The 26,322-nt window shown below is 39.1% G+C and overlaps 1 protein-coding gene across 1 annotated transcript in view; it reads left to right on the top strand.

Annotated features, from left to right (window-relative positions):
- The window catches only part of MYO9A (myosin IXA), a 424,596-nt gene that overhangs the window by 48,414 nt on the left and 349,860 nt on the right, over positions 1-26,322 (top strand). The window contains exon 2 of the mRNA XM_081084933.1: positions 10,767-11,677. Coding sequence (XP_080941059.1) covers positions 10,838-11,677 — 840 coding nt within the window. The 5' untranslated portion in view covers positions 10,767-10,837. The remainder of the gene's footprint in view (positions 1-10,766; positions 11,678-26,322) is intronic.

Genomic DNA, 26,322 nt, shown 5'->3' on the forward strand with positions numbered 1-26,322 from the left:
GATTTCAGAGAGGAAGGGAGAGGGAGAGAGAGAGAGAAACAATGATATGAGAAAATCATTGACTGGCTGCCTCCTGCACACCCCCTACTGGCGATCAAGCCCGCAACCCAGGCATGTGCCCTTGACCAGATTCGGACCTGAGAACCTTCAGTCTGCAGGCCAGTGCTCTATCCACTGAGCCAAACCGGCTAGGGCAAGAGGATTATTTTAGATAAGGTAGTAAATAAAAGCCTCTGGGAACAGTTGGCATTTGAGCAGAGACCTCAGTGATATAAAAGAAGGCCTAGGCAGAGAGAGCAGGAAGTGTAAAGGTCCTGAAGCAGGGAAAAATTTAAACACAGATAAAAGACGATTGAGGATGGGATGGAGTGGAGTGAGGGAAAGATGAAGTTAGGCCACAGTAAGAGGTTTCAATTTTATTTGTGTTATGGGAGATCCACTGAGGGTTTGTGAATAGGAGAGAGAGTGACATGATCTGATTTACCTTTAAAAAGCCTGACTGTGTATTTTGTATAAATAACAGACTATGGTGGAGCAATAATAAAAGCAAGGGTATCACACTCTTTCACTAATTCAGATGGTAGAGATGGGAATATTAAAAAAAATAGATTCAGGATATATTTTAAAGGTAGTTCAGTATTATTTATTGATGGATTGAATATAAGAGGAATTTCCTTACAGAACTTCTACAGGGGAAAAGCATGGGAAAATTTTTATAGTAATGCATTAGGATAACTGCTTAGTTTAGTTACAACTAAACAACTAAGTATCAATGGCTCTGCACAGTAAGACTTTAGTTTTTATTTATATCACAGTCCCATGTAAATAAATGGAGGAGGGGTGATGGTGGGTGCTCTTCTTCAAGTAGTCATTTTGGGCCTAGGGTCCTTCCATCTAGTGGCTCTGTATCCCTTAGGACCATGGTCGGCAAACCGTGGCTTGCGAGCCACATGCGGCTCTTTGGCCCCTTGAGTGTGGCTCTTCCATAAAATACCACGTTCGGGCCCTCACGTACAGTGCGATTGAAACTTCGTTGCCCATGCGCAGAAGTTGGTATTTTGTGGAAGAGCCACACTCGGGGGCCGAAGAGCCGCATGTGGCTCGTGAACTGCGGTTTGCCGAGCCGCAGTTTGCCGATCACTGTCTTAGGACCTTAGAGCAGTGATGGCGAACCTTTTGAGCTCGGCATGTCAGCATTTTGAAAAACCCTAACTTAACTCTGTTGCCGTGTCACAGATAAAAATTTTTTGATATTTGCAACCATAGTAAAACAAAGACTTATATTTTTGATATTTATTTTATATATTTAAATGCCATTTAACAAAGAAAAATCAACCAAAAAAATGAGTTCACGTGTCACCTCTGACACGTGTGTCATATGTTCGCCATCACTGCCTTAGAGCTTTTCCCTGAATCCTCTCCATTTTTCCAGCAGAATGAGAATTTTATTTGATTAGCTTGAAGGGAATGTTCATCGCCCCTGCCCACATACCATTTGCTTAAGATTTGGTCACATGGCCATATGTAACTAACTGCAAGGAAATTTGGGAAATATAGTCCAGGTATGTGCATAGGAAAGGAGGAAATGGGTTTGTAAGAGTATTTGGGGAGTACTGAAAAAAAAAATAATTATGAAACAGTTTGTAGAGTTTAAAAATATGTTTACATATGTAAGTTGCATATATATATGTGACTACACATCGTTATAATAACTATGTTTATTTGTAGAACATTTGAATTAATGAAGAAACATGTACACCACTTTCCCAGAGTTGTTTTTCTAAAATACGTTCAAAGTGTTTAATAGCTCTCTCCCCATGAAATTTATAGGTGCACTCAAATCACTGTTGTTTTCCACAATTGGACCTTGCCTTGATAATATGTACTGGTGTGACCTTTGCTTTGAGTGATTTTTAAAAAATCCTCACCTGTGGATATTTTTCTATCCCTTTTAGATAGATTGGAAGAAAGGGGTCGGGGGAGAGAAACATTGATATGAGAGAGACACCAATTAGTTGCCTCTTGCACGCGCACCCTGACCTGGGCCGGGGAACGAACCTGCTACCCGGGTATGTGCCCTTGACTGGGAATCAAACCTGTGACCCTTCCCTGTGAGGGCTGATACTCTAGCCGCAGAGCCACACTGACCAGGGCTTAAGTGATTTTTTTTTTTCCTTTAGTGAAGCTAGATTTTTATTTTTCAGACATATATTTGCCTGATTCTATTCTTCCACTTCTCTTGTTACTGAATGATAATGTATGATTCTGTTTACTAACATTCATCAATAGATTCCTATGATAAAGCAAGTATAAAGAAAAAGGATACCCTTTTTTGTTGTTGTTGGAAAATAACCTTAAGAACTTGATAAAAAAGTAAAAGCAATAGTATGTATTTTTTGAAAATTAAATTTTATTAGTGCACAGATACAAAACGGCATTAAAAATCTGTAGTCATTTTATATTTTTAGCTGAACTTGTAATTTAAAGCAAACTGTAATTACTAACTTCGTTCTTTCTTCACCATAGTTTCCCTCTATAATTGGTCTCTTCTAACTTAGTCCAGTGAATACCATCATAAGCTGGCCTATTCTGAACCACACCCTACTGACCACAGCAACTGTCTACCACATTGTTTTCCTCTGTTAGTATATACTTTTGAAATAACTACTTTGGTATAGAGAATAAAAAGAATATTAATTTCCTTTATAAAAGATGCAGCAATGTTTGATTGCTGCAGAAGTACCAGTAATGTGCTAATTCTTTTTAAAAAAATATATTTTATTGATTTTTTTACAGAGAGGAAGGGAGAGAGATAGAGAGTTAGAAACATCTATGAGAGAGAAACATCGATCAGCTGCCTCCTGCACACCCCCTACTGGGGATGTGCCTGCAACCAAGGTACATGCCCTTGACCGGAATCAAACCTGGGACCCTTCAGTCCGCAGGCCAACGCTTTATCCACTGCGCCAAACTGGTCAGGGCTTTTGTAGAATTTTATTTCCACATTTATCCCCACATTATTATAGCATAATTTCCTTTTCTCTGGGGATTTGAAATGCCATCTTTACCTTATAGTCCATTTCTTTCCTCTTTAAGCCTGAATTTTCTGACTTGAAAGGTTTGTTCCCTGTCTTAGAGAATTGCTATTAAACTCAAATGAGATAATGCACTTCAGGCTTACTTTTGGTGAAAACTATAAAAGGAAATTTTGAAGATTTCCCCGAAGCCTAACATTTTTGTCCATTTTTACATATATATATACCTTTAAATAAAATTTTATATTTTGTGGGTTGTCATTTAGCATTCTGTTGTATATTCCTTGCCATATTTCTTCAAGATTGGCATTACAAGTATCCTTCACTATCTAACTCTTGTTTAATTCTTCAGTTTGAAATGTGAATTTGGATGTCGGGAGTACTGCCTTATTTGAATCTGTTTGGTTTCTCAAGTTTGGATAGCAAGTAGCATGATAGTGAAGGAGGTATCCAAAAGTTTATTTAAATATATTTGATTCCTGAGTTTAGAGAGATATTTAGATATCAGGGATTTGGATAACAAAGAATACCTATATTCTCAAAGAGTATTGCACTGAGATGTTATTTATTATAGTGGGATCTTTTGATTGCGGAGGACAATCACAGTGGCTTAGCGCATAAAAGAGTATTGATTGGCACACTTAACAAGAAAGTTCAGTGGTTGAGTTTATTTGATTCACATCTGGATTCAGTGGCCCAAACAGAATGTATGTTAGTTCATTCTTTTTTACTACAGAGAAGCTTTTTTTAATTAAAAAATTTTTTTTATTAATGCATTCAGGGATGGCTGCCAACAGCTCTAGGTTTACAGTAGTCCCCCCTTATCCACGGGGCATATGTTCCTAGACCCCCATGAATGCCTGAAATCATGGGTAGTACTTAACCCTATATATACTATGTTTTATCCCATACATATGATAAATTTTAATTTATAACTTAGGCTCAGTAAGAGATTAACAATAGTAACTAATAATAAAATAGAAAAATTATAAAAAATACTGAAATAGTCTGGCCAGTGTGGCTCAATGGTTGAGTGTCGACCCATGAACCAGGAGGTCATGGTTTGATTCCTGGTCAGGGCACATGCCCAGGTTGTGGGCTTGATCCCCTGTGGGGGATGTACAGGCAGCCAATCGATGATTCTCTTTCATCATTGATTAGAGGCTTGGTGCACGAAATTCGGGCATGGGTAGGAACCCTAGGCCTGGCCGGCGATCAGGGCCAATTGGGGCCTTCTGGCTGCCAGCAGGGGCCTTCCTTTGTTCCACGCTGCCCCTGGTGGTTAGTGCACGTCATAGTGAGCGATCAAACTCCTGGTCTCCTTGTCGAACTCCTGAGGGGATACTTTGCATATTAGCCTTTTATATATATATATATATGTATGTTTCTATCTCTCCCTCTCCCTTCCTCTCTCTGAAATCAATAAAAAATATTAAAAATTAAAGAATTACTGTAATAAAAGTTATTTGAATGTGGTCTCTCTCTCACTCTCAAAATCATTGTACTATACTCACCCTTTTGATATTGTGAGATGACACAATGCCTACATGATGAGATGAAGTGAGGTGAATGACATGAGCATTGTGATATACTGTTAGGCTGCTATTGATCTTATGGCAGAAAAAGGGTCATTTACTTTGCGTGATCCTGGATAATCGAGCTATGGCGAGCTACTAAGTTACTGATTGTTGAGTAGCTTATATAGAGGGATACACTGGACAAAGGGATGACTCATGACCCTGGGGCAGATAGAGTGGGATGGTGTAAACTTTCATCACACTACTCAGAATGGCACACAATTTAAAACTTATGAAATTATTATTTACTTCTGGAATTTTCCATTTAATAGTTTTGGACAGTGGTTAACTGTGATAATTAAAAATACAGAAAGTGAAACTGTAGATAAGTGGGGTAGTAATGTACATCTTTCTAGATTAGCAGCCCTAGTGGAAAAAAGCATTTCTTTTTTAATAGTTGCAGCCAAGTTTCAGTATAGTGAACTGCCACCATCATCACTAGAGTGAATGGAATAAACTGACTGGGCCTGGATCACAATAACCACCCCTCTACCTTAACTAGGGGTTGAGTTTGATACATTTAAACTGTGTAAGATGACAAGATAGTTCTTCAAAGAAAAACAGTACTTTCACCAGAAGAAGGTATAGATTGCTTATTGGGAAGATTAAATTGATAGCTGTCCGTGTACCTATGCTATAGTGTGTCATGTAGTAACATATTGTACATCACCTTTTCTTTAGTTGAAATACTACAAAATGTTTTTTCTTTCTGCACCCAATTTGGCAATACTGTATGTAAAAGGGGGACTATATATGGTGTATGTAGTGATGAAGATCAGCTGACATGTACTCATCAAATCTTACCTGAAAAGCTGTTTCTCAACCCATCTTTTTTTTTTTTTTTTCAGAAGAAGAAATAGTAAAAAGCACCTTTCGGCTTTTGACCTAATCTCATTTAGTCTTGTTTACCATAAAAACCTTAGTTTATCGGTTAAATAATTTTTTATTGATTGAGTCTGAAATCCAGGCATTTGTCCTGATTGGAAATCCAACCAGTAACCTTTGGTGCACTAGACAGCACTGAACTAACTGAGCCACACTGGCCAGGGCAGACATTCTTTTAAGTTTTCAGTTTCTGCTTCTCTACTTGATTCTATTTGTAGCTGTGAAGATGTATGCCCAAGCTCCTAACACACATTTAATTCATACTTCTCTTTCTTTTTTTTCTCTCTTTCATTTATAGACTATTTTATTAATACCTGTTAGTCTACTTACTTGCCAGTCTGCTACTTCTTCCTTAACTTAGTCTTTTTCAGTTTCCTGCTTTTCAGGATCACAAATGATATCCAGAGACCTTTGTCTCAGGCCAGGGGTCGGCAAACTCATTAGTCAACAGAGCCAAGTATCAACAGTACAACAATTGAAATTTCTTTTGAGAGCCAAATTTTTTAAACTTAAACTATATAGGTAGGTACATTGTTATTAACTTAATTAGGGTACTCCTAAGGCTTAAGAAGAGCCACACTCAAGGGGCCAAAGAGCCGCATGTGGCTCGCGAGCCGCAGTTTGCTGACCACGGTCTCAGGCCTACAACTATAATTATAAAATGCAAGGCCTAAAAGGGACCTACGATATATTTAACTCAATTTTCTTTTTCTATTTTGCTTGATGTTATTTTAGATTATACCGACTTTCTTTTGGCTAGAATTTACATGGTATATCTTCTCTTTTTTGTCTTCTGGATTCTGTTTCCTCATATTACAGTTTTGTGTCTATTGAAAACAGCATATAGTTGGATTTTTGAAATCTGGTCTGATAATCCTTGTCTTTTAACTGGAGCATTTACACTTAATACAGTAATTGATATATTTAGTTTGCTTTCCATTTGTTCCATCTATTTTAACCCTCCCTTTTGTTGCTTTTCTTTGGAATTGACTTTTTTTTTTTGCTAATCCTTACCTGAGGATATTTTTCCATTGAATTTTAGAGAGAGTGGAAGGTAGATGGAGAAAGAGAGAGAGGAAAACATTGATGTGAGAGAGACACATTGATTGGTTGCCTCTGCATGCACTCCCCGACCAGGGCCAGGAATGGAGCGCAACTGAGGTATGTGCCCTTGCCTGGAATTGAACCTGGGACCCTTCAGTCTGCAGGCCAATGCTACATTCACTGAGCCAAACTGGCTAGGGCATGGAATTGATTATTTTTTATCCTTCCATTATTTTTTACTCTACTAGTTGAGAAGTTATACTTTTAAGATAGTTTTTAATGGTTACCCTGAAATAGGGGTCTATAAACTTTTTCTTTTAAAACTACATAGTAAACATTTTTGGCTTTATGGACATATGGTCTTTGTCACAACTACTCAGTTCTGCCATTGTAGCACAAAAATTCATAGATAATAGGCAACTGTATAAATCTTATAATAAAATGCTAATATGCAAATTGACTGAACAGCGGAATGACCTATCACTATGATGTGCACTGACCAGCAGGGGGCAGATGCTCAATGCAGGAGCTGCTCCCTGGTGGTCAGTGCACTCCCACAGGGGGAGTGCCACTCAACCAGAAGCTGGGCTCATGGCTGGCGAGTGTAGCCAGTCTGAGGTACCTCCCCCAAACCCCGAGTGCACGAATTTCGTGCACCGGGCCTCTAGTTATAAAGAACTAAATAAAATTACCCAGGTAAAAGAGCACTGGGTTGATACCAGAAACTGAGAATATTTTTATTTTTAAAGTGAGGAAAAAGAGTTATAAGAGTACATCAGAAAGAGTGAGCCTATTAGAATATTGCAAAAAAAAGTAATTGTCATGTGATTGCAGTTTCAAGAATAAGATGGCCACTTCAGTGTGGTGTGTTAGGATAAGAATTGAGGAGAGGCTCTTGGATTAGGCAACTTTATGGTAATTGGTGATATTTTCAAAGAACATTGGCAGTAACTTGCTATGTGGGAAGAGTGGTAAGGGAGTGGAGAGTGGAAATATAGACATTGATTTCCAAATGCTGTATTCTGGACCAGCAGCAACAGAATTGCCTAGATTTCCCAACCTCAGAAACATTATTGGGCCTAGAAATGTATCTTTTAAAAATGTTTCCCAGATGATTTTGATAAACTCTCATGGCTTATTGTCAAGATGTATTTGTGATGATATTTTGAGGCAACATCCCCCCCCCTCCACCCCCAAACACAAAGCAGTGATTGATAAAGTAACAAGAAGAGAAAAATAAAATGGACATACATGGGGCTCAAAAAAAGAAAAACATTTTTATGTTTCAGTAAGGGAATAGAACACAAAGTAGTGAGTGAGGCTATGGCTCGGAGCCTAGACTGCAGGTAAAGCAACAGAGGTTTGGCTTCTTTGTTGAAAATGGGGAAGAGTTCTTACAGTTGGTCTCATTGTTGGAAACCATGGGCCAGGATAGGTAGGGTTCCTCTATTGAAAGAGGTATTTCTGAGTTTAGTTCTAGGATTGCCATCTTGTACACCTTTGGAGATCAGACTACAGTTTTGCAGTGCATCTCCTGGTTGTGCAAGGTACAGCTTGCTTGACTGGAAGGAGTAGCTTTGCTGTTGACTGGTGCCAGAGGCCACAGTATATATGAAGCCATATACCTAGAGATTCAGGAGAATGCAAACATAGCTTTACAACTAGGAACCTGCCAGCTCATAGCATGTCCTTACTGTTACTTCAGGACAACTCTCCTGATTTGAGTAGACTGTAAGAAAAATACTTATGAGTTAAATGGGAAAATTGAACACTGGGGAAGTAAAAAATAGTAATATTAAAAATTGTTAATCTTTAGCCTGGCTGGTGTTGCTCGATTTGCTGAATGTTGTCCCATGCACCAAGAGGTCACAGATTCCATTCCCAGTCAGGGCACATGCCTGGGTTGCAGGCTTGATCCCTAGTAGGGGGTGTGCAGGAGGTAGCCAATCGATGTTTCTCTCTTTCCCTCTCCCTTTCTCTCTAAAAACAATTAAAAATATTTATACAAATTTAAAAAAGTTGTTAATTTTAAAGGTGCAATTAGTGGTATTGTGGTTATGTTTTTATTTATTTTTTTTATTTATTTATTTATTTTTTTTAAATATATTTTATTGATTTTCTACAGAGAGGAAGGGAGAGAGATAGAGAGCCAGAAACATCGATGAGAGAGAAACATCGATCAGCTGCCTCCTGCACATCTCCCACTGGGGATATGCCCGCAACCCAGGCACATGCCCTCGACCGGAATCGAACCTGGGACCCTTCAGTCCGCAGGCCGACGCTCTATCCACTGAGCCAAACCGGTTTCGGCATGGTTATGTTTTTAAAAAGTAGAAAATAGTGGGTTCTCAGTAAATGTATGAAAGACCAAAAAAATCTTGTATCAAAAAATGTGGCCAAACCGGTTTGGCTCAGTGGATAGAACGTCGGCCTAGGTTCGATTCCGGTCAAGGGCATGTACCTTGGTTGCGGGCACATCCCCAGTGGGAGGTGTGCAGGAGGCAGCTGATCCATGTTTCTCTCTCATCGATGTTTCTAACTATCCCTCTCCCTTCCTCTCTGTAAAAAATCAATAAAAAAAAATATTAAAAAAAATGTGACTATAAAGCTGAATTCTCAAACAAATTAAGCCATCTAATGCTGAGAAAGATACAAAATAAAATCAATCATCAAAAGAGCAGTTTACAGTGGATACAGAAGAGCAGTTTAAAGTTTTAGTTTGGAAAATATAAAATTATATATATTTAGGACTTTCAAGGAGATAAGTGAACAATTAATATCCTTTAAATTAAAACAATTATGAAATTTAAAGGGAGAGAAGATCAAGTGGATATGAAAATGAAAGAAATCTTAGAAGTGAAAAATAGTATAATTAAAAAAAATAACATGGTGTTCATGAATGGGAAGTCAATAGGATGCCAGTTTTTTCCAATATTAATCTATACAATCTATACAATATCAAACTGCCAAAAGGTTATTTTATGTTAGTATGTGGCTCTTAAAATTCTTATGGCAGAGCAAATAGTGACAGTAACGTTAAAGAAGAACAAATAGAGGTGATATGCTTTCCAGATATCAAAACTTACAGAGCTATAGTAATTAAGATAGGCCCAGGGATGGACAAGTTGGGGGAGGGAAAGGAAAACATGGAAGTGAAAGAGGCACATCAATTGATTGCCTCCCGCATGTGTCCCAACCCAGGTATGTGCCCTTGATTGGGAATTGAACCTATGACCCTGTGGTGTGTGGGCTGACCCTCTAACTAACCGATGACCAACATCAGCCAGGGTAAGGGGATGATCTTTTTGCCCCCTTCTCCTCAAGAGTATAGAAGTTCTTGAATATGTCTATTCTTTAGCAGGTTTTTCTTATCTAATTATTTATTAAATTAAAATAGTTTACTTTCTGATCTCATCTTACTGTTTTCTATTTCACAAAATTTTTGCTCCATCAATGGCATTTTTTTCTTGTTTTTGCTTTATTCATAAGAGCTTTTCAGTGCAGGATGATTAGATTTGTGTGATTATTTTGTCCATCTTAGTCTTCAGAGAGGCTCTTCAGATATAAAGAAAGGACCTAATTCTAATCTCAGGTACTTTAAAAACATTTGAGATAGTAAAAGACAAAATAATTTTTTATTTTGTACTCCTTGGATTTTGATTTAATATAAAACATTGAAACAATTTTTGGCAAGTTGCTGTTTTAGAAAGAGTCTTCATTTAAACAATAAAATGTAATATTATGTGGTCTCAATGAGATTGTTTTCAAGACTGTTCCTCCTTGACATTGCTAGATGGGATGCTGCCCAATTCATGAATCACTTAGTAAAGCCAATTAGATTTTTTTTCCTTTTTAATATTTTTAAAATTGATTTCAGAGAGAAAGGGAGAGGAAGAAAGAGTTAGAAACATCAGTGATGAGAAAGAATCATTGATTGGCTGCCCACTTCATGCTCCACACTGGGGATTGAGCCTGTAAACTGGGCATGTGCCCTGACTGGGAATTGAACCGTGACTTTCTTGTTCATAGGTTGATGACACTTAACCACTGGACCACATGATCCGGGCAAGCCAATTAGATTAAAAAAAAAACTTTCCATACTGAGTTAGGATTTTATGTTCTAAAAATGTAATCAAAATGATTGTTAAACCTTTCTTTCTTGAGCATCAGAAAGCAATGATTGTGTAATGTGACTTCTAAATGTTTCACATCTTTTATATTACAGTTCTTTTGCCACGAAAATGGTTTTCACAATCCTGAACATGTACTATTCATGCTGATGGGACAAGATTCAATATGAATATAAATGATGGAGGAAGACGACGCTTTGAGGATAATGAACATACATTGCATATATATCCTGGGACAATTTCAGAAGGGACAATCTACTGTCCTATTCCTGCCAGAAAAAACTCCACAGCTGCTGAGGTGATCGACTCTCTTATAAACAGACTTCATCTTGACAAAACAAAATGTTATGTTCTAGCAGAGGTAAAGGAATTTGGTGGAGAAGAATGGATACTCAATCCAACAGACTGTCCAGTTCAACGAATGATGTTGTGGCCTCGAATGGCTCTGGAAAATCGCCTAAGTGGAGAGGACTACCGATTTCTTTTGAGAGAAAAAAACCTTGATGGATCAATCCATTATGGTAGTCTTCAGTCATGGCTACGGGTAACAGAAGAACGTCGCAGGATGATGGAACGGGGTTTTCTTCCACAGCCTCAACAGAAAGACTTTGATGATTTATGTAGCTTACCTTATTTGAATGAGAAAACTCTCTTAGAAAATCTACGAAATCGCTTTAAGCATGAAAAAATTTATACCTATGTTGGCAGTATTCTAATAGTCATTAACCCATTCAAGTTTCTTCCTATTTATAACCCCAAATATGTAAAAATGTATGATAACCACCAGTTGGGAAAACTTGAGCCTCACATTTATGCTGTGGCTGATGTAGCTTATCATACCATGCTTCAGCGCAAAAAGAATCAGTGCATTGTGATTTCAGGAGAGAGTGGTTCTGGGAAGACTCAAAGCACAAACTTTCTTATTCACCACCTTACTGCTCTCAGTCAGAAAGGATTTGCCAGTGGAGTGGAACAAATTATTCTTGGAGCCGGACCAGTTCTTGAGGTGTGTAGAAATACTTTCATTACTCCTAAACATGTATTAAAAAAATTAAAAATAAAAGTCTGGTAGATGTGAGAAAATGAAATGAAACTAAATAGAAGTATGGATGTCATAACTTACCAAGGAAAACGAAGATGGAACAGCAAAAAAAGAAGGTTGGGAGATAGTGGCAATATTTTTTATAAGGGTGTTTTTGGGTCATAATGATGCAAAATAAAGATATGATTGAAGTCATATGTATCCCCCTGCAAAGGGAAATAGCATTGGCAAAACCTTTAGTAATAGGGTTATGGAAGTAGGTGGTTGGGGAAAATATTCTTGTCAATATATTTGTATCTTGGCAACCTTAACATCTGTGTCTAGCATTGATATTCTAAGGGTTCACTTTTGAAAATGTAGAGATTATGGGGTAATTTTTTTTTTTTTTAGTTCTGTAATGTTTTGAGAGTAATACTATCAAGGGTGGAAAGGAAAGAAAATAGCTTTTTGTTTTAGAGCTGAAAGGAAAAGGTGATATTGCTTATTAAGGAGAGAGATTGCGCCATAACCAGTTTGGCTCAGTGGATAGAGCGTCGGCCTGCAGACTGAAAGGTCCCTGGTTTGATTCTGGTCAAGGGCATATACCTTGGTTGCGGGCACATCCCCAGTAAGAGGTGTGCAGGAGGCAGCTGATCGATGTTTCTCTCTCATCGATGTTTCTAACTCTCTATCTCTCTCCCTTCCTCTCTGTAAAAAATCAATAAAATATATTTAAAAAAAAAGATTGCAAGGTATAATTGAGATACAGTGAACTAACTGCACATATTTAAAGTGTACAGTTTGATAAATTTTGACACATGTATATACCTATTAAACCACTACCATAGTCAAGATACAGAACATATCTATTATCCTTAAAGTTTTGTCATATCTCTTTGTAATATGTCTCTCACACCCTTTCTAGTCCACTCATCTGCAGAAAACCACTTATGTGGTTTGTGTTACTGTAGATTAGTTTGTATTTTCTACAATTTCATATAAATGGAATTTTACTATATAATTAACTATATGTACTCCTTTATGTTTGACTTATCTTACTCAATATGATTATTTTAAGATTCATCCATGTTATGTGTGCCTATAATTTATTAGTTTTAATAAGGTAGTATTTCATTGTGTGGGTATACCACACTTTATTTATTTATTTTTAATCTTTATTGCTGAAAGTATTACATATGTCCCCCTTTTTCTCCGTTGACCCCCTCCCGTTTGCCCCCACCCCCTCCTTGAGGCCTTCACCACCCTACTATCTGTGTCCACGGTTTATGTATATATGTTACAAGATCTTTGGTTGATTATCACCTACACACCCATCCTCCCCCACTTTCCCTCCGAGATTCCACACTCTGTTCCATACTTTCATGTCTCTGGATCCACTCCGTTCATAAGTTTATTTTGTTACTTAGATTCCACATATGAGTGCAATCATGTGATACTTGTCTTTCTCTGATTGACTTATTTCACTTAGCATGATACTCTCCAGGTCCCTCCATGCTATCTCAAAGGATAAGAGAGTCTTCTTTTTTACTGCTGCCTAGTATTCCATGGTATAAATGTACCACAGCTTTTTTATCCACTCATCTAATGGGCACATGGGCTGTTTCCAGATCTTAGCTATTGTAAATTGCAGCATCATACTGTTATTTTTTTTAAAAAATAAATCTTTATTGTTCAGACTATTACAGATGTTTCTCTTCCCCACCCCCCATAGCTCCCCTCCACCTGGTTCCCACCCCACTCCAGGCCCTTAACCCCCGCCACTGTCCTCATCCATAGGTGTAAGATTTTTGTCCAGTTTCTTCCCGCACCCTTCACACCCCTTTCCCCTGAGAATTGTGAGTCCACTCCCTTTCTATGCCCCTGCTTCTGTTATATTCACCAGTTTATTCTGTTCATCAGATTTTTTTATTGACTTATTTTTTAGATTCACTTGTTGATAGATATGTATTTGTTGTCCCTTTGTTCATAATTTTTATCTTTACCTTTTTCTTCTTCCTTTTCTTAAAGAATACCCTTCATCATTTCATATAATCCTGGTTTGGAGGTGATGAACTCCTTTAGCTTTTTCTTGTCTGTGAAGCTCTTTATCTGACCTTCAATTCTATATGATAGCTTTGCTGGGTAGAGTAATCTTGGTTGTAGGTTCTTGCTATTCATCACTTTGAATATTTCTTCCCACTCCCTTCTGGCCTGCATGGTTTCTGTTGAGAAATCAGCTGACAGTCATATGGGCACTCCCTTGTAGGTAACTAACTGTTTTTCTCTTGCTGCTTTTAAGATTCTCTCTTTGTCTTTTGCCCTTGGCATTTTAATTATGATGTGTCTTGGTGTGGTCCTCTTTGGATTCCTCTTATTTGGGGTTCTCTTTGCTTCCTGGACTTCTAAGTCTATTTCTTTCACCAGGTAGGGGAAGTTTTCTGTCATGATTTCTTCTAATAGGCTTTCAATATCTTGCTCTCTCTCTTCTTCTGGCACCCCCATAATGTGAATGCTGGTAACTTGAAGTTGTCCCAGAGGCTCCTTACACTATCTTCATATTTTTGGATTACTTTTTCCTTTTGCTTTTCTGGTTGGGTGTGTTTTGCTTCTTTGTATTTCAAATCTTGACTTGATTCTTGGGATCCTCTAGTCTTCTGTTGGATCTCTGTATATTATTCTTTTTTTTATTAAAATATATTTTATTGATTTTTTACAGAGAGGAAGGGTTAGGGATAGAGAGTTAGAAACATCGATGAGAGAGAAACATCAATCAGCTGCCTCCTGCACGCCCCCCACTGAGGATGTGCCCGCAACCAAGGTACATGCCCTTGACTGGAATCGAACCTGGGACCCTTGAGTCCGCAGGCCAATGCTCTATCCACTGAGCCAAACCGGTTCTGGCTGTATATTATTCTTTATTTCAGTCAGTGTAGCTTAATTTCTGACTGGTCATTTTCCATTTTTTTGGCATTCTTATTAAGATCCTTGAAGGTCTCACTAAGTTCCTCGGAGGTTTGTAGAAGATTCATGAGCAACCTTATAACTGTGGTTTTGAACTGTTAATCCAGTAATTTGCTTTCTTCCATTCCTTTCATTTGTGACATGTTTCTTTGTCTCTGCATTTTGGCTGCTTCCCTGTGTTGATAGAGTGGCTTTGTGTGGTAGGTGTCCTATTGGGCCCAGTGGCTCAGCCTCCCCAGTCACCTGAGGTGGGCACTCTTGGTGCACCCCTTTGTGGGCTTTGTGCACAATCTTGCTGTAGTTAAGCCTTGATTGCTGTTGGTATCCCTGGGAGGAAATGACCTTCAGGCCAATTGACTGCAAGGACCTGCTGTGTCTATAGTGGAAGAACTGCTGTGCAGGAGACACCCTTATGGGCAGGACTTGCTTCAGTGGGGCTTTGGTGCCTACTGAGCCTGTCTCTTGAGTGTGTCACTTATGGATGTGAGGAGTTGAAATCTAGTATCTAACCATTGGGTACACTGGCTCCTGGATCTCCAAGGAGGTGCAAATTCTACCACTGTGTGAGTCCACCCAGCAGGAGCTACTGCGAGATCTGCAGATTTCTCCTCTTTGTTTGGGGTTTGGAAATTTTGGAGTTCTCTGACCTAGCTGCAGTTTGTTAGGTTAGGCTGCAAAAAGACAGGCGATTCATTTGCACCACTGTGCACAGATTGGGTGGGGTTGTAAATTGGGTGGGGCAGGGTCTCAGAGAATCACCAGGGCGGAGCAAACAGCGATGGCTGTCCTCTGCTGTCTCCAAGACTCGGCGTCTCTGTGTCCCGAGTCCCGCCCCCCCACAGTAACAGTGATTTCTGTGAGCAGCTCTGCAAGAAAGTCACCCTCACTTTCCGACCCAATGCCAGACAGTCCAGTTTCTCCCTGTAGGAATCTGGGTCCCTAGAGTCTCGCCAGAAACAAGTTCAGTGCAGTTGTGACCTTGTATTTCCTGATTGAAAAAAACTGCGCACCTAGGTGCAGCCTGGTTCGCGCGCTTCGGTACCTCTGCTCTTGATGCCTCCGCACCTTCTACCCAGCCTCAATGCGCTTTTTTCTTTCCTTCTATTTATAGAACTTCCACTCAGCCAGCTTTCCCATGGTTCTGGATGAAAGCTGTTTTGTCTTTTGTAGTTTTTTTTTTTCAGTGTCTTATTTATTCAGTGTCATTTATTTTTTATTTTTTTAATTAAATCTTTATTGTTCAGATTATTACAGTTGTTCCTCTCTTTTCCCCATAGCTCCCCTCCACCTGGTTCCAACCCCACCCTCCGCCCTCAACCCCCTCTGTCCTCATCCATAGGTGTAAGATTTTTGTTCAGCCTCTTCCCGCATCCCCCACACCCCTGCCCCCCAGAATAATCAGTCCACTCCCTTTCTATGCCCCTGATTCTATTATAATCACCAGTTTATTCTGTTCATCAGATTATTTATTCACTTGATTTTTAGATTTACTTGTTGGTAGAAGTGTATTTGTTGTTCATAGTTTGTATCTTTACCTTTTTCTTCTTCCTCTTCTTAAAGGATACCTTTCAGCATTTCATATAATACTGGTTTAGTGGTGATGAACTCCTTTAGCTTTTCCTTATCTGTGGAGCTCTTTATCTGTCCTTCAATTCTGAATGTTAGCTTTGCTGGATAAAGTAATCTTGGTTGTAGGTTCTTGCTATTCATCACTTTGAATATTTCTTGCCACTCCCTTCTGGCCTGCAAAGTTTCTGTTGAGAAATCAGTTGACAGTCATATGGGTACTCCCTTGTAGGTAACTGAGTTTCTTTCTCTTGCTGCTTTTAAGATTCACTCTTTGTCTTTTGCTCTTGGCATTTTAATTATGATGTGTCTTGGTGTGGTCCTCTTTGGATTCCTTTTGTTTGGGGTTCCCTGCGCTTCCTGGACTTCTATTTCTTTCACCAGGTGGGGGAAGTTTTCTGTCATGATTTCTTCTAATAGGTTTTCAATATCTTGCTCTCTCTCTTCTTCTGGCACCCCTATAATTCAGATGTTGGTGTGCTTGAAGCTGTCCTAGAGGCTCCTTACACTATCTTCGTATTTTCGGATTCTTTTTTCATTTTGCTTTTCTGGTTGGGTGTTTTTTGCTTCTTCATATTTCAAATCTTTGACTTGATTCTTGCGATCCTCTAGTCTGCTGTTGGAACTCTGCATAATATCCTTTATTTCAGTCAGTGTATGCTTAATTTCTAATTGGTCCTTTTTCATAACCTTGAGAGTCTCACTAGATTTCTTGAGGGTCTCACTACATTTATCAGCGGTCTCATCAGACTTTTTGAAGGTCTTAATTTATCAGCAGTTTCTAGAAAGTTCTTGAAAAACCTTAAAAGTGTGATGTTGCACTCTATATCCAGTAGTTTTCTTTCCTTCATTTCTGTCATTCGTGTCCTGTTTCTTTGTCTCCGCATTTTTTATGCTTCCCTGTGTTAATAGAGTGGCTTTCTGTGCTAGGTGTCCTATAGGGCCCAGTGGCTCAGCCTCCGCAATTACCTGAGGTGGACACTCTTGGTGAATCCCCTTGTGGGCTTTGTGCACAGTCTTGTTGTAGTTAAGCCTTCATTGTTGTAGGTATCACTGGGAGGAATTGATCTCCAGGCCAATTGGCTGTGAGAATCAGCTGTTTCTGCAGTGGGAGAACTTCTGTGCTAGAAACACCCCTCCAGGGCAATACTTGCTTCAGTGGGGCTTTGGTGCTCACTGAGTCTGCCCCCTGAGTGTGTCCTTTATGGATCCGAGGAGCTGCAATCTGGATGGTCCCACTCTTACCACCGGGCACACTGGCTCCTGGATCTAAGGAGGTGCAAATCTAGCCTCTGCCTGAGGCTACCCAGCAGGAGCTCAGCTGTGAAGCAATGCAAGTTGCCCTGGGGCCTTGGGCCAGCTGCAGTTTGTTAGGTAATTTTCAGATTGCAAAGGGCCAGGCCTTTCATATGCAAAAGCCGGCTCACAGCTTGGGTGGGGCGGGGGTCCCAGGGGATCAACAGGGCGGAGCAAGCAGCTATGGCTGCCCTCAGAGGCCCCATTTCTCAGTGTCCTGGCAATCGCTGCAAGCACCTCTGAGAGAAGGCTCCCCTTGAGTTCCGACTGATGCCAGACAGTCCAGTTTCTCCCATATTAGTCTGTGTCCCCAGAGACTCGCCCAGAACTTGAGCTCAGAGCTTGAGACTCCCTACCGATTGAAAACTACAACCATGTCCTCAGCCACCAGCTCTCTCCGCGTGCGCCTCCATACCTCTGTACTTTACTTCCGCACCACAGCTCCTCTGAGTCTCGGTATGCTTTTCTCTTTCCTTCTAGTTGTAGAATTTCCACTCAGCCAGCCTCCCTGTGGTTCTCGATGATGTCTGTTTTGTCGTTTTGTTGTATTTTTGAAGTGGTTGTGTGAGGCAGCAATTTCAGGTGTTTACCTATGCCACTATTTTGGTTTCTCCAAAACATGCCTAGTTGTAGTTTTAATGTGGTTGTGAGGGGCGGCACGTACAGGTATATACCTTATGCCGCCATCTTGGTTGTCCGCATCATACTGTTTGATTACTATAGCTTTATAATATCATTTAAAATCAGGGGGAGTGATAGTTGCAATATTTTTTCTAAGATATGTGATGCTTTCAGCTTTATTTTCCCTTTTTCAAGATTGCTTTGACTATTAGTGTCTTTTGTAACTCCATACAAATGTTAGGATTCTTTTTCCATTTCTGTGAATATGCCATTGGAATTTTGATAGGAATTGCAATGAATTTGTAGATTGCTTTGGGTAGTATGGACATTTAAAATCCATGAGCATGGAATACCTTTGTATTTATTAATATTTTAGAGTTTTCATTGTACAGAACTTTCACCTCCTTGGTGAAATTTCTCCCAGATTTAATCATCTCTTTTTAAAAAATATTTTTATTGATTTGAAAGAGAAAGGGAGAGGAATAGAGAGGTAGCAACATCAACAATGAGAGAGAACCATTAATTGGCTGCCTCCTGCACTCCCCATACCAGGGATCGAGCTTGTAACCTCAGCATGTGCCCTGACTGGAAATTCAACCATGACCTGGTTCATAGGTTGACACTCAATCATTGAGCCACACTGGCTGGACTGAAGACCAGAATATTAAATTTTGATCAATTTCAATGTAGCCATTTTTTTCTTTATGGATTGTTCTTTTGGTGTTGCATTTAAGAAAACTGCCTAACTACTAGGTTGCAAAGATTTTCTTGTATTTTTTCCTATTTACATTTAGGACTGTGGTCCATTTTTGTATATGGTGCAAATAGAGATCCAGAGATTACCTGTTAATATTCATTTGTTTCAAGTCTATTTTTTCTTCACCTTATTGCCTTTGTGTCTTTTTAAAAAAAATAATTTGCCCATGTATATGTCAGTTTATTTCTGGATTCTTCTGTCACATTGGCCTGTTTGTCTGCCTTTATACCAGTGCCACTTTATTTTCATTTTATAGCAATAATTCTTGAAATTGGGTAGTATCAGTCCTCCAGTTTCTTTTTTTTTGCAGAGTTGTTTGGACATTCTAGATTCTTTGCATTTCCATATGGATTTTATAACTAAGTCATCAATTTCCCTATAAAAGCCTTTTGGGACTTTGATTGGGATAGCATTGAATCTGTAGCTCAGTTTGGGGCAGATTTGACATAGTAACCATATTAAGTCATCTGACCCAAGAACAAGTTACTCCATTTATTAAGATCTGTAGTTTCTGTCAGCAGTATTTTGTTGTTTTCAATGTACAAGTCTTTTATAACTTTGGTAAGCTTGTATCTCAGTTTTTCATGTATGGCATTTAAAATTTTTCAATTGGTAATTCCTAATGTATAGAAATACAGTTGATCTTGGTATATTGTTTTTGTATTCTATAACCTGGCTAGATGCAAATATTAGTTCTGTTATTTTTTTTAGTTTCCATTAGCTTTTGCACATAGGAGATCGTGTTTGTGAATAAAAGGGCTGTTTTATTTCTTCCTTCCAATCCAAATGTCTCTTTTCCTTGCAGATTTCATTGGTTACTCCAGTATAATGTGGAATATAAGAGGGAAAGCATTTAGTCCTTAAATAAGTATGATGATATCTGTTGGTTTTGTGTAAATCCTCATTATTAGACTGAGGTTGTTCCCTTTTATTACTACTTTGTTAGATGTTTTTTTATTAGGAATGGATGTTGGATTTTTAAAAAAATTGATTTTAGAGGGGGAATAGGAAGGGGAGACAGAGACAGAGATACAGAAACATCGATTTGTTGTTCTATTAATTATGCATTCATTGGTTGATTCTTGTATGTGCCCTGACCAATCTACAACCTTAGGGTATCAGGATGATGTTCTAACCAGCTGAGCTACCCAGCCAGGTCAGGTATTAGATTTTTTGTCAAATGCTTTTTCTCTGTTTTTTGAGATGATCATATGGTTAAAAAAAAATAATTTGTTATAATATGGTGAATTACATTGATGGATTTTTGAATGGCAAACCAGCTTAGCATTCCTGGGATAAACCCCACTTGGTCATGATGTATTATCTTTTAATGTTTTTCTGGTTTGACTTGCTAACATTTTTGTTTAGAATTTTTGCATCTGTGGTCATGAGAAATATTGTTTTCTTTTATGCCTTTTTGTTTGTTTTTGGTGTCAGGGAAATGCAGGCCCAATGGAAAGGAGTTGTGAAGTCTTTTACATTTTTGGAAAAGTTTGTGTGAATCTGGTATTTTTCCCTATTATCCCTGTTAGATATTATCAATGAAGTAAGACCCTGGTGTGGTTTTGTTTGTGTTTATTTTTCCCCCCCTCCCACACCCCTGAAGTTTTTAAACAGTTTTAACTTTTCAAGTACATATAGAGCTATCTGTACTATTTATTCTTCTTGATTGAGCTTTGGTAATTTGTGTTTTTCATAGAAAGTTTTTGGTCAATCTATGTTAAATTTATTGACATCATGTTTTATATAATATTCTTTTTATTATGTAAAGCACCACATTTTGGTTTTACGGATTTTTGTTGTTGTTCTTTTGCTGTTTTATGTTTCAGTATTGTCAGCTTTGACCCTTATTTTTTTTTGGTTTACATCACATTTAATGTAACTTAATTACATTACATTTACTCTTTTAGTTTCCTAGTGTGGTATGTGAAGTCACTGATTTGAGACCTTACCTTTCTTTTCTTTTTTTTTTTTTTTTGGTCTGTGTGGCCTACATATCAATATTATTTTATTTTTTTAATATATTTTTTATTGGTAGTATTACTGATATCTCCCATTTCCCCCCCCTCCTCCCAGGCTCTAGCCATCCCCCAGGTGTTCATTACCCTATTGCCTGTGTCCATGGCTTATGTGTATCCTATCTAATAATAGACAAACATGGTAATTAACCATACCTCCGCTACGCTTCCCATTGGCTAATCAGCAGGATATGCAAATTAACCGCCAACAAAGATGGTGGCTGGCAGCCACGCAGCTGAAGTGAACATGAGGCTTGCTTGCTCCTGTGATGGAGGAAGCCAAGGTTCCACAACTGCCTCGGCCCAGCTCTGAGCTCCGGAAGCAACAATGTTTCAAGTATAGAAACTAAACAAACCCAGATACCTGCTTTCAGCTGGCAACGGCCTCAGAGCTGGAGCTGGGCCTCAGAGCTGGAGCCAGCTCTCAGCTCCAGTGACAGCTATAGAAGGTAAATAAATCCCAGAAAAATAAAATAAAAAGAAGAGGCTGGGAGCTTCAGTCGCCTGCCAGCCTGAAAACGGCCCTCAGCCCCTCACCCAGGCTGGACAGGCACCCCAGTGGGGACCCTCACCCTGAAAGGGGTGTGACCAGCTGCAAACAGCCATCATTCCCTCATCCAGGCTGGCCAGGTACCCCAGTGGGGACCCCCGCCCTGAAGGGGGTATGGCCAGCTGCAAGCAGCCATGATCCCCTCATCCAGGCTGGCCAGGTACCCAGTCGGGACCCCCACCCTGATCCGGGACACCCTTCAGGGCAAACCAGCTGGCCCCCACCCATGCACCAGGCCTCTATCCTATATAGTAAAAGGGTAATATGCAAACTGACTCTAACAGCAGAAAGACTGGGAATCACTGGTCACTATGACACACTGACCACCAGAGGGCGGACAATCAATGCAGGAGCTGCCCTCTGGTGGTCAGTACGCTCTCACAGTGGGGAGCTCTGCTCAGCCACAAGCCAGGCTGATGGAAGCCAGTACAGCGGTGGTGGTGGGAGCCTCTCCTGCCTCCTCAGAAGCGCTAAGGATGTCCGACTGCAGCTTAGGTCTGCTCTCTGCTGGCAAGTGGACATCCGCCGAGGGCTGCCGGGCTGCCAGAGAGATGTCTGATTGCCATCTTAGGCCCAATCCCCCGGGGAGTAGGCCTAAGCCAGGAAGTGGTCACCCCTGAGGGGTCCCAGACTGTGAGAGGGTACAGGCCGGGCTGAGGGTCCCCCTACCCCCCAGCGCACAAATTTTCGTGCACCGGGCCTCTAGTCTATATATATAAAAGCCTAAGTGACCCGCTGACTGGCTGGCCGGCTGGTAGCTATGACATGCACTGACCACCAAGGGTGCAGACGCTTAATGCAGGAGCTGTTGAGTGACAGCAATTTTGCAGAGTGCCCTTTCGCAATCTGGGACCTCTTGGGGGATGCCAGACTGCTGGTTTTAGCCTGATCCCTGCAGGCCAGGCCAAGGGACCCCACTGGTGCACGAATCTATGCACTGGGCTTCTAGTAAGTATATAAGTTCTTTGGTTTATCTCTCCTGTCATCCCTAGCCCACATTAGTTATGCCAATCTGTTCCATGCCTCCCTGCTTCAGGTCTTATTTTGTTGGTCACTTCATTTTGTTCTTTAGATTCTACAAATAAGTGAGATCATGTGATATTTGTCTTTCTCAGTTTGGCTTATTTCACTTAACATAATATTTTCTAGGTCCATCCATGCTTTCTGATGGCTGTGGCTAGGACTTCCAGTACTATGTTGAATAAGAGTGGTGAAAGTGGACATCTTTGTCTTGTTCCTGTTCTAAGGGAAACACTTTTAATTTTTGCCCATTGAGTATTATGTTGGCTATAGGTTTGTCATATATAGCCTTTATCATGTTCAGGCAGTGATGGCGAACCTTTTGAGCTTGGCGTGTCAGCATTTTGAAAAACCCTAACTTAACTCTGGTGCGGTGTCACATATAGAAATTTTTTGATATTTACAACCATAGTAAAATAAAGACTTATATTTTCGATACTTATTTTATATATTTAAATGCCATTTAACAAAGAAAAACCAACCAAAGAAATGAGTTCGCGTGTCAGAGGTTTGCGATCACTGTGTTCAGGTATGCTCCCTCTATTCCCACTTTACTGAGAGTTATTATAAAAAAAGGTGCTGGATTTTGTTGAATGCTTTTTCTGCATCAATTGTTATGATCATTTGGTTTTTATCTTTTAATTTGTTTATTGGATGTATCACATTTATTGATTTGCAAATATTGTACCAGCCTTGCATCTCCAGAATAAATCTCACTTGGTCATGGTGTATGAGCTTTTTAATATATTGCTGGACCTGATTTGCTAATATTTTGTTGTGGATTTTAGCATCAATGTTCATCAGGGATATTGGCATGTAATTCCCTTTCTTTGTAGTGTCTTTATCTGGTTTTGGAATTAGGATAAAGCTGGCTTCGTAAAAAGAGTGTGGAAGTATTCCTTCCTCTTGAATTTTTTTGGAATAGTTTGAGGAGGATGGGTGTTATTTCTTCTTTGAATGTTTTATAAAACTCTTCTGTGAAGCCGTCTAGACCAGGGCTTTTTAAAAACTCTCTGGCCCTGGCTGGTTTGGCTCAGTGGATGGAGCATCAGCCTGAGCACTGAAGGGTCCCAGGTTTGATTCCCGTCAGGGACACATGCCCAGGTTTCGGGCTTGATCCCCAGTATAGGGCATGCAGGAGGCAGCTCTTCAGTGATTCTCTCTTATTATTGATGTTTCTATCTCTCTCTTCCTCTCCTTTCCTCTCTGAAATCAATAAAAATATATTTTAAAAAAACCAAACCCAAACCAAAACAAAAACTCTCTGGTTTTTATAGCCTGAAGTTACGGGGGCTTCTCTTCCTAACTCTGGAACCTTTGGCTGGTAGTCTGGTGTGGGGCTGGGACCCCTTGCTCCTCATGGAAGACCTCAGCAACCAAGATATCCCTTCTGATTAAAAACATGCCACATACCCGTGGGTGTCAGACAAGCCCTTTCTGTGCCTTCACCCCTCCTACTAGTCTCCATGTGCTTTTCTCTTTACTTTTCTAGTAGGACTTCCATTTAGCCAGATTTTAGGTGGTTGTGAATGATGGTTGTTCTGTATTCCAGTTGTAATTTTGATGTGGTGTTGGCAGCGGTGCTTATTGGTGTTTACCTACGAAACTCTCTTGGTTGTCAATGGGCCTTGCTTTTTTAAGTAATGTGACTATCTCTGGCTTTTAATTGGGCTGTTTTTACCATTTACCTTTAATGAGATTCCTGATATGGTTACCTTTGAATGTATCCTCTTGAATTATTTCCTATTAATCCCTTATATTCCTTGTGTCCTTTATCTTTTTTTGCCTTCTTATAAATTTTTTTTTACTTTTTTGAGGTGAAATTCATATAACATAAAATTAACTATTTAAAGTGTATACTTCAGTGACATTTAATATATTCACGTTATTACGCAACCTCTACCTCTGTCTAGTTTCAAAACTTTTTCATTCCAAAAGAAAATCCCATGACCATTAATCAGTCACTTCCCATTCTGCCCTTCTTCCAGCTCTTGGAAACCACCAATCTGTGTTCTGTCTGTGGGATTACCTATTCCAGATATTTCATTGTATAAATGGAATTATACAATATATATTCTTTGTGTCTGACTTCTTTCACTTAGTATAGTGTTTTAAAGGTCCATTCATGCCCTAACCAGTTTGGCACAGTGGATAGAGCTTTGGCCTGAAGACTGAAGGGTCCCAGGTTCGATTCCAGTCAAGGGTATGTATCTAGGTTGCAGGCTCAATCCCCAGCCCAGTTGGGGCGTGTGCCAGAGGCAACTAATCTATGTATCTCTTCCACAATGATGTTTCTGTATCTCTATCTCTCCCCGCCCCCCTTCCACTCTCTCTAAAAATCAGTGGGAAAATATCCTTGGATGAGGATTAACGAATAAAATAAAGGTCCATTCATGTTGTGAGATGTTACCAGTACTTCATATCTTTTTTTTAGCAGAATCATATTTCATTGTATAGACATATCAATTTTGTTTATTCAGTTATACATTGATGAACATGTGGGTTGTTTCCTTTTTTTTTTGGCTATATGAATGATGTTGTTATGACCATTCATGTACAAGATATTGTGGGGACATATGTTTTCAGTTCTCTTGGGTATATACTTAGGCATGGAATTGTGTCATGTTGTAGCTGAATTTAACTAACTGAGGAACTTCCAAACTTTTTTTTGAAATGACTACACTATTTTAGATTCCTACCATTAATGTCTGAGGGTTCCATATTCTCCACATCCTCACCTATACTTGTTATTATTATTGTCCTACTATGTGTGAAGTGGTATCTCCTGGTTTTGATTTGCATTTCTCTAATGACTAATGATGTTGACCATGTTTTCCATGCACTTGTTGTTCTTTTGTATATCATCTATGAAGATATGTTTATTCAAATTCTTTGCCCATCTAAAACTATGTATCTTTCTTCTTCTTTACTATTGAGTTGTAAGAATTCTTTATATATTTTGGATGTGGATCAGATATATGACTTGCAAATATTTTCTCCTACTCTGTGGATTGTATTTTCATTTTCTTTGTTGTGTCTTTTGAAGCACAAAAGTATTTAATTTTGATGAAGTACAGTTTATTTTTTCTTTAGTAACTTGTTTATTTGGTGTTATTATAAGAAACCATAGCCAAATCCAAGGTCATGAAGATTTATACCTATGGTTTCTCCTAAGAGTTTTATATTTTTCACCTTGACATTTAGGTCTTTGATTCATTTTGAATTATTTATTTATATGGTATAAGGTAGGAGTCCAGCTTTATTATTTTGCATATGGATCACCATGTGTTGAAAAGACAGTTTGTCCCCATTGAATTATCTTGGCATCCTTGTTGAAACTCAGTAGATCATTAATGCAAGGATTTATTTCTTTATCCCAGTTTTAACCCATTGATCTACTTGTTTATCTATATGGTATTACTGCCTTATCTTAACACATTGTATGTGGGAAATGTATTTATATGTTTTACGTTGACTGGAGGTAGTAGAGCGCGGGTCACGTATTAATACGTTTTTTATAGCTAGCGGTAGAATGCGGGTAACGTATAAATACATAAACTAAAGTTATCGCAATTTTACTGAACGTTGCCATTTGTGCAAAAAATTAGCAAAAATGGTCCGCGCCACCTGTTAGCGCACGATAAAAACTACCCGCAAACAATGTGTTAATTACTATAGCTTTGTAGTAATTTTAAAAATCAGGATGTGTGAATCCTCCAAATTTCTTCTTCCTCAAGATTGTTTTGGGCATTTTGAGTCCCTTGACTTTTTCTTCCAAAGATGATAGCTTTAATTTTGATAGGAATTTTACTAAATCTGTAGATTTCAACAATATTTAGTC

This window comes from Myotis nattereri (genome assembly GCF_964212035.1).
Source record: "Myotis nattereri genome assembly, chromosome: 1".
NCBI lineage: Eukaryota > Metazoa > Chordata > Mammalia > Chiroptera > Vespertilionidae > Myotis > Myotis nattereri.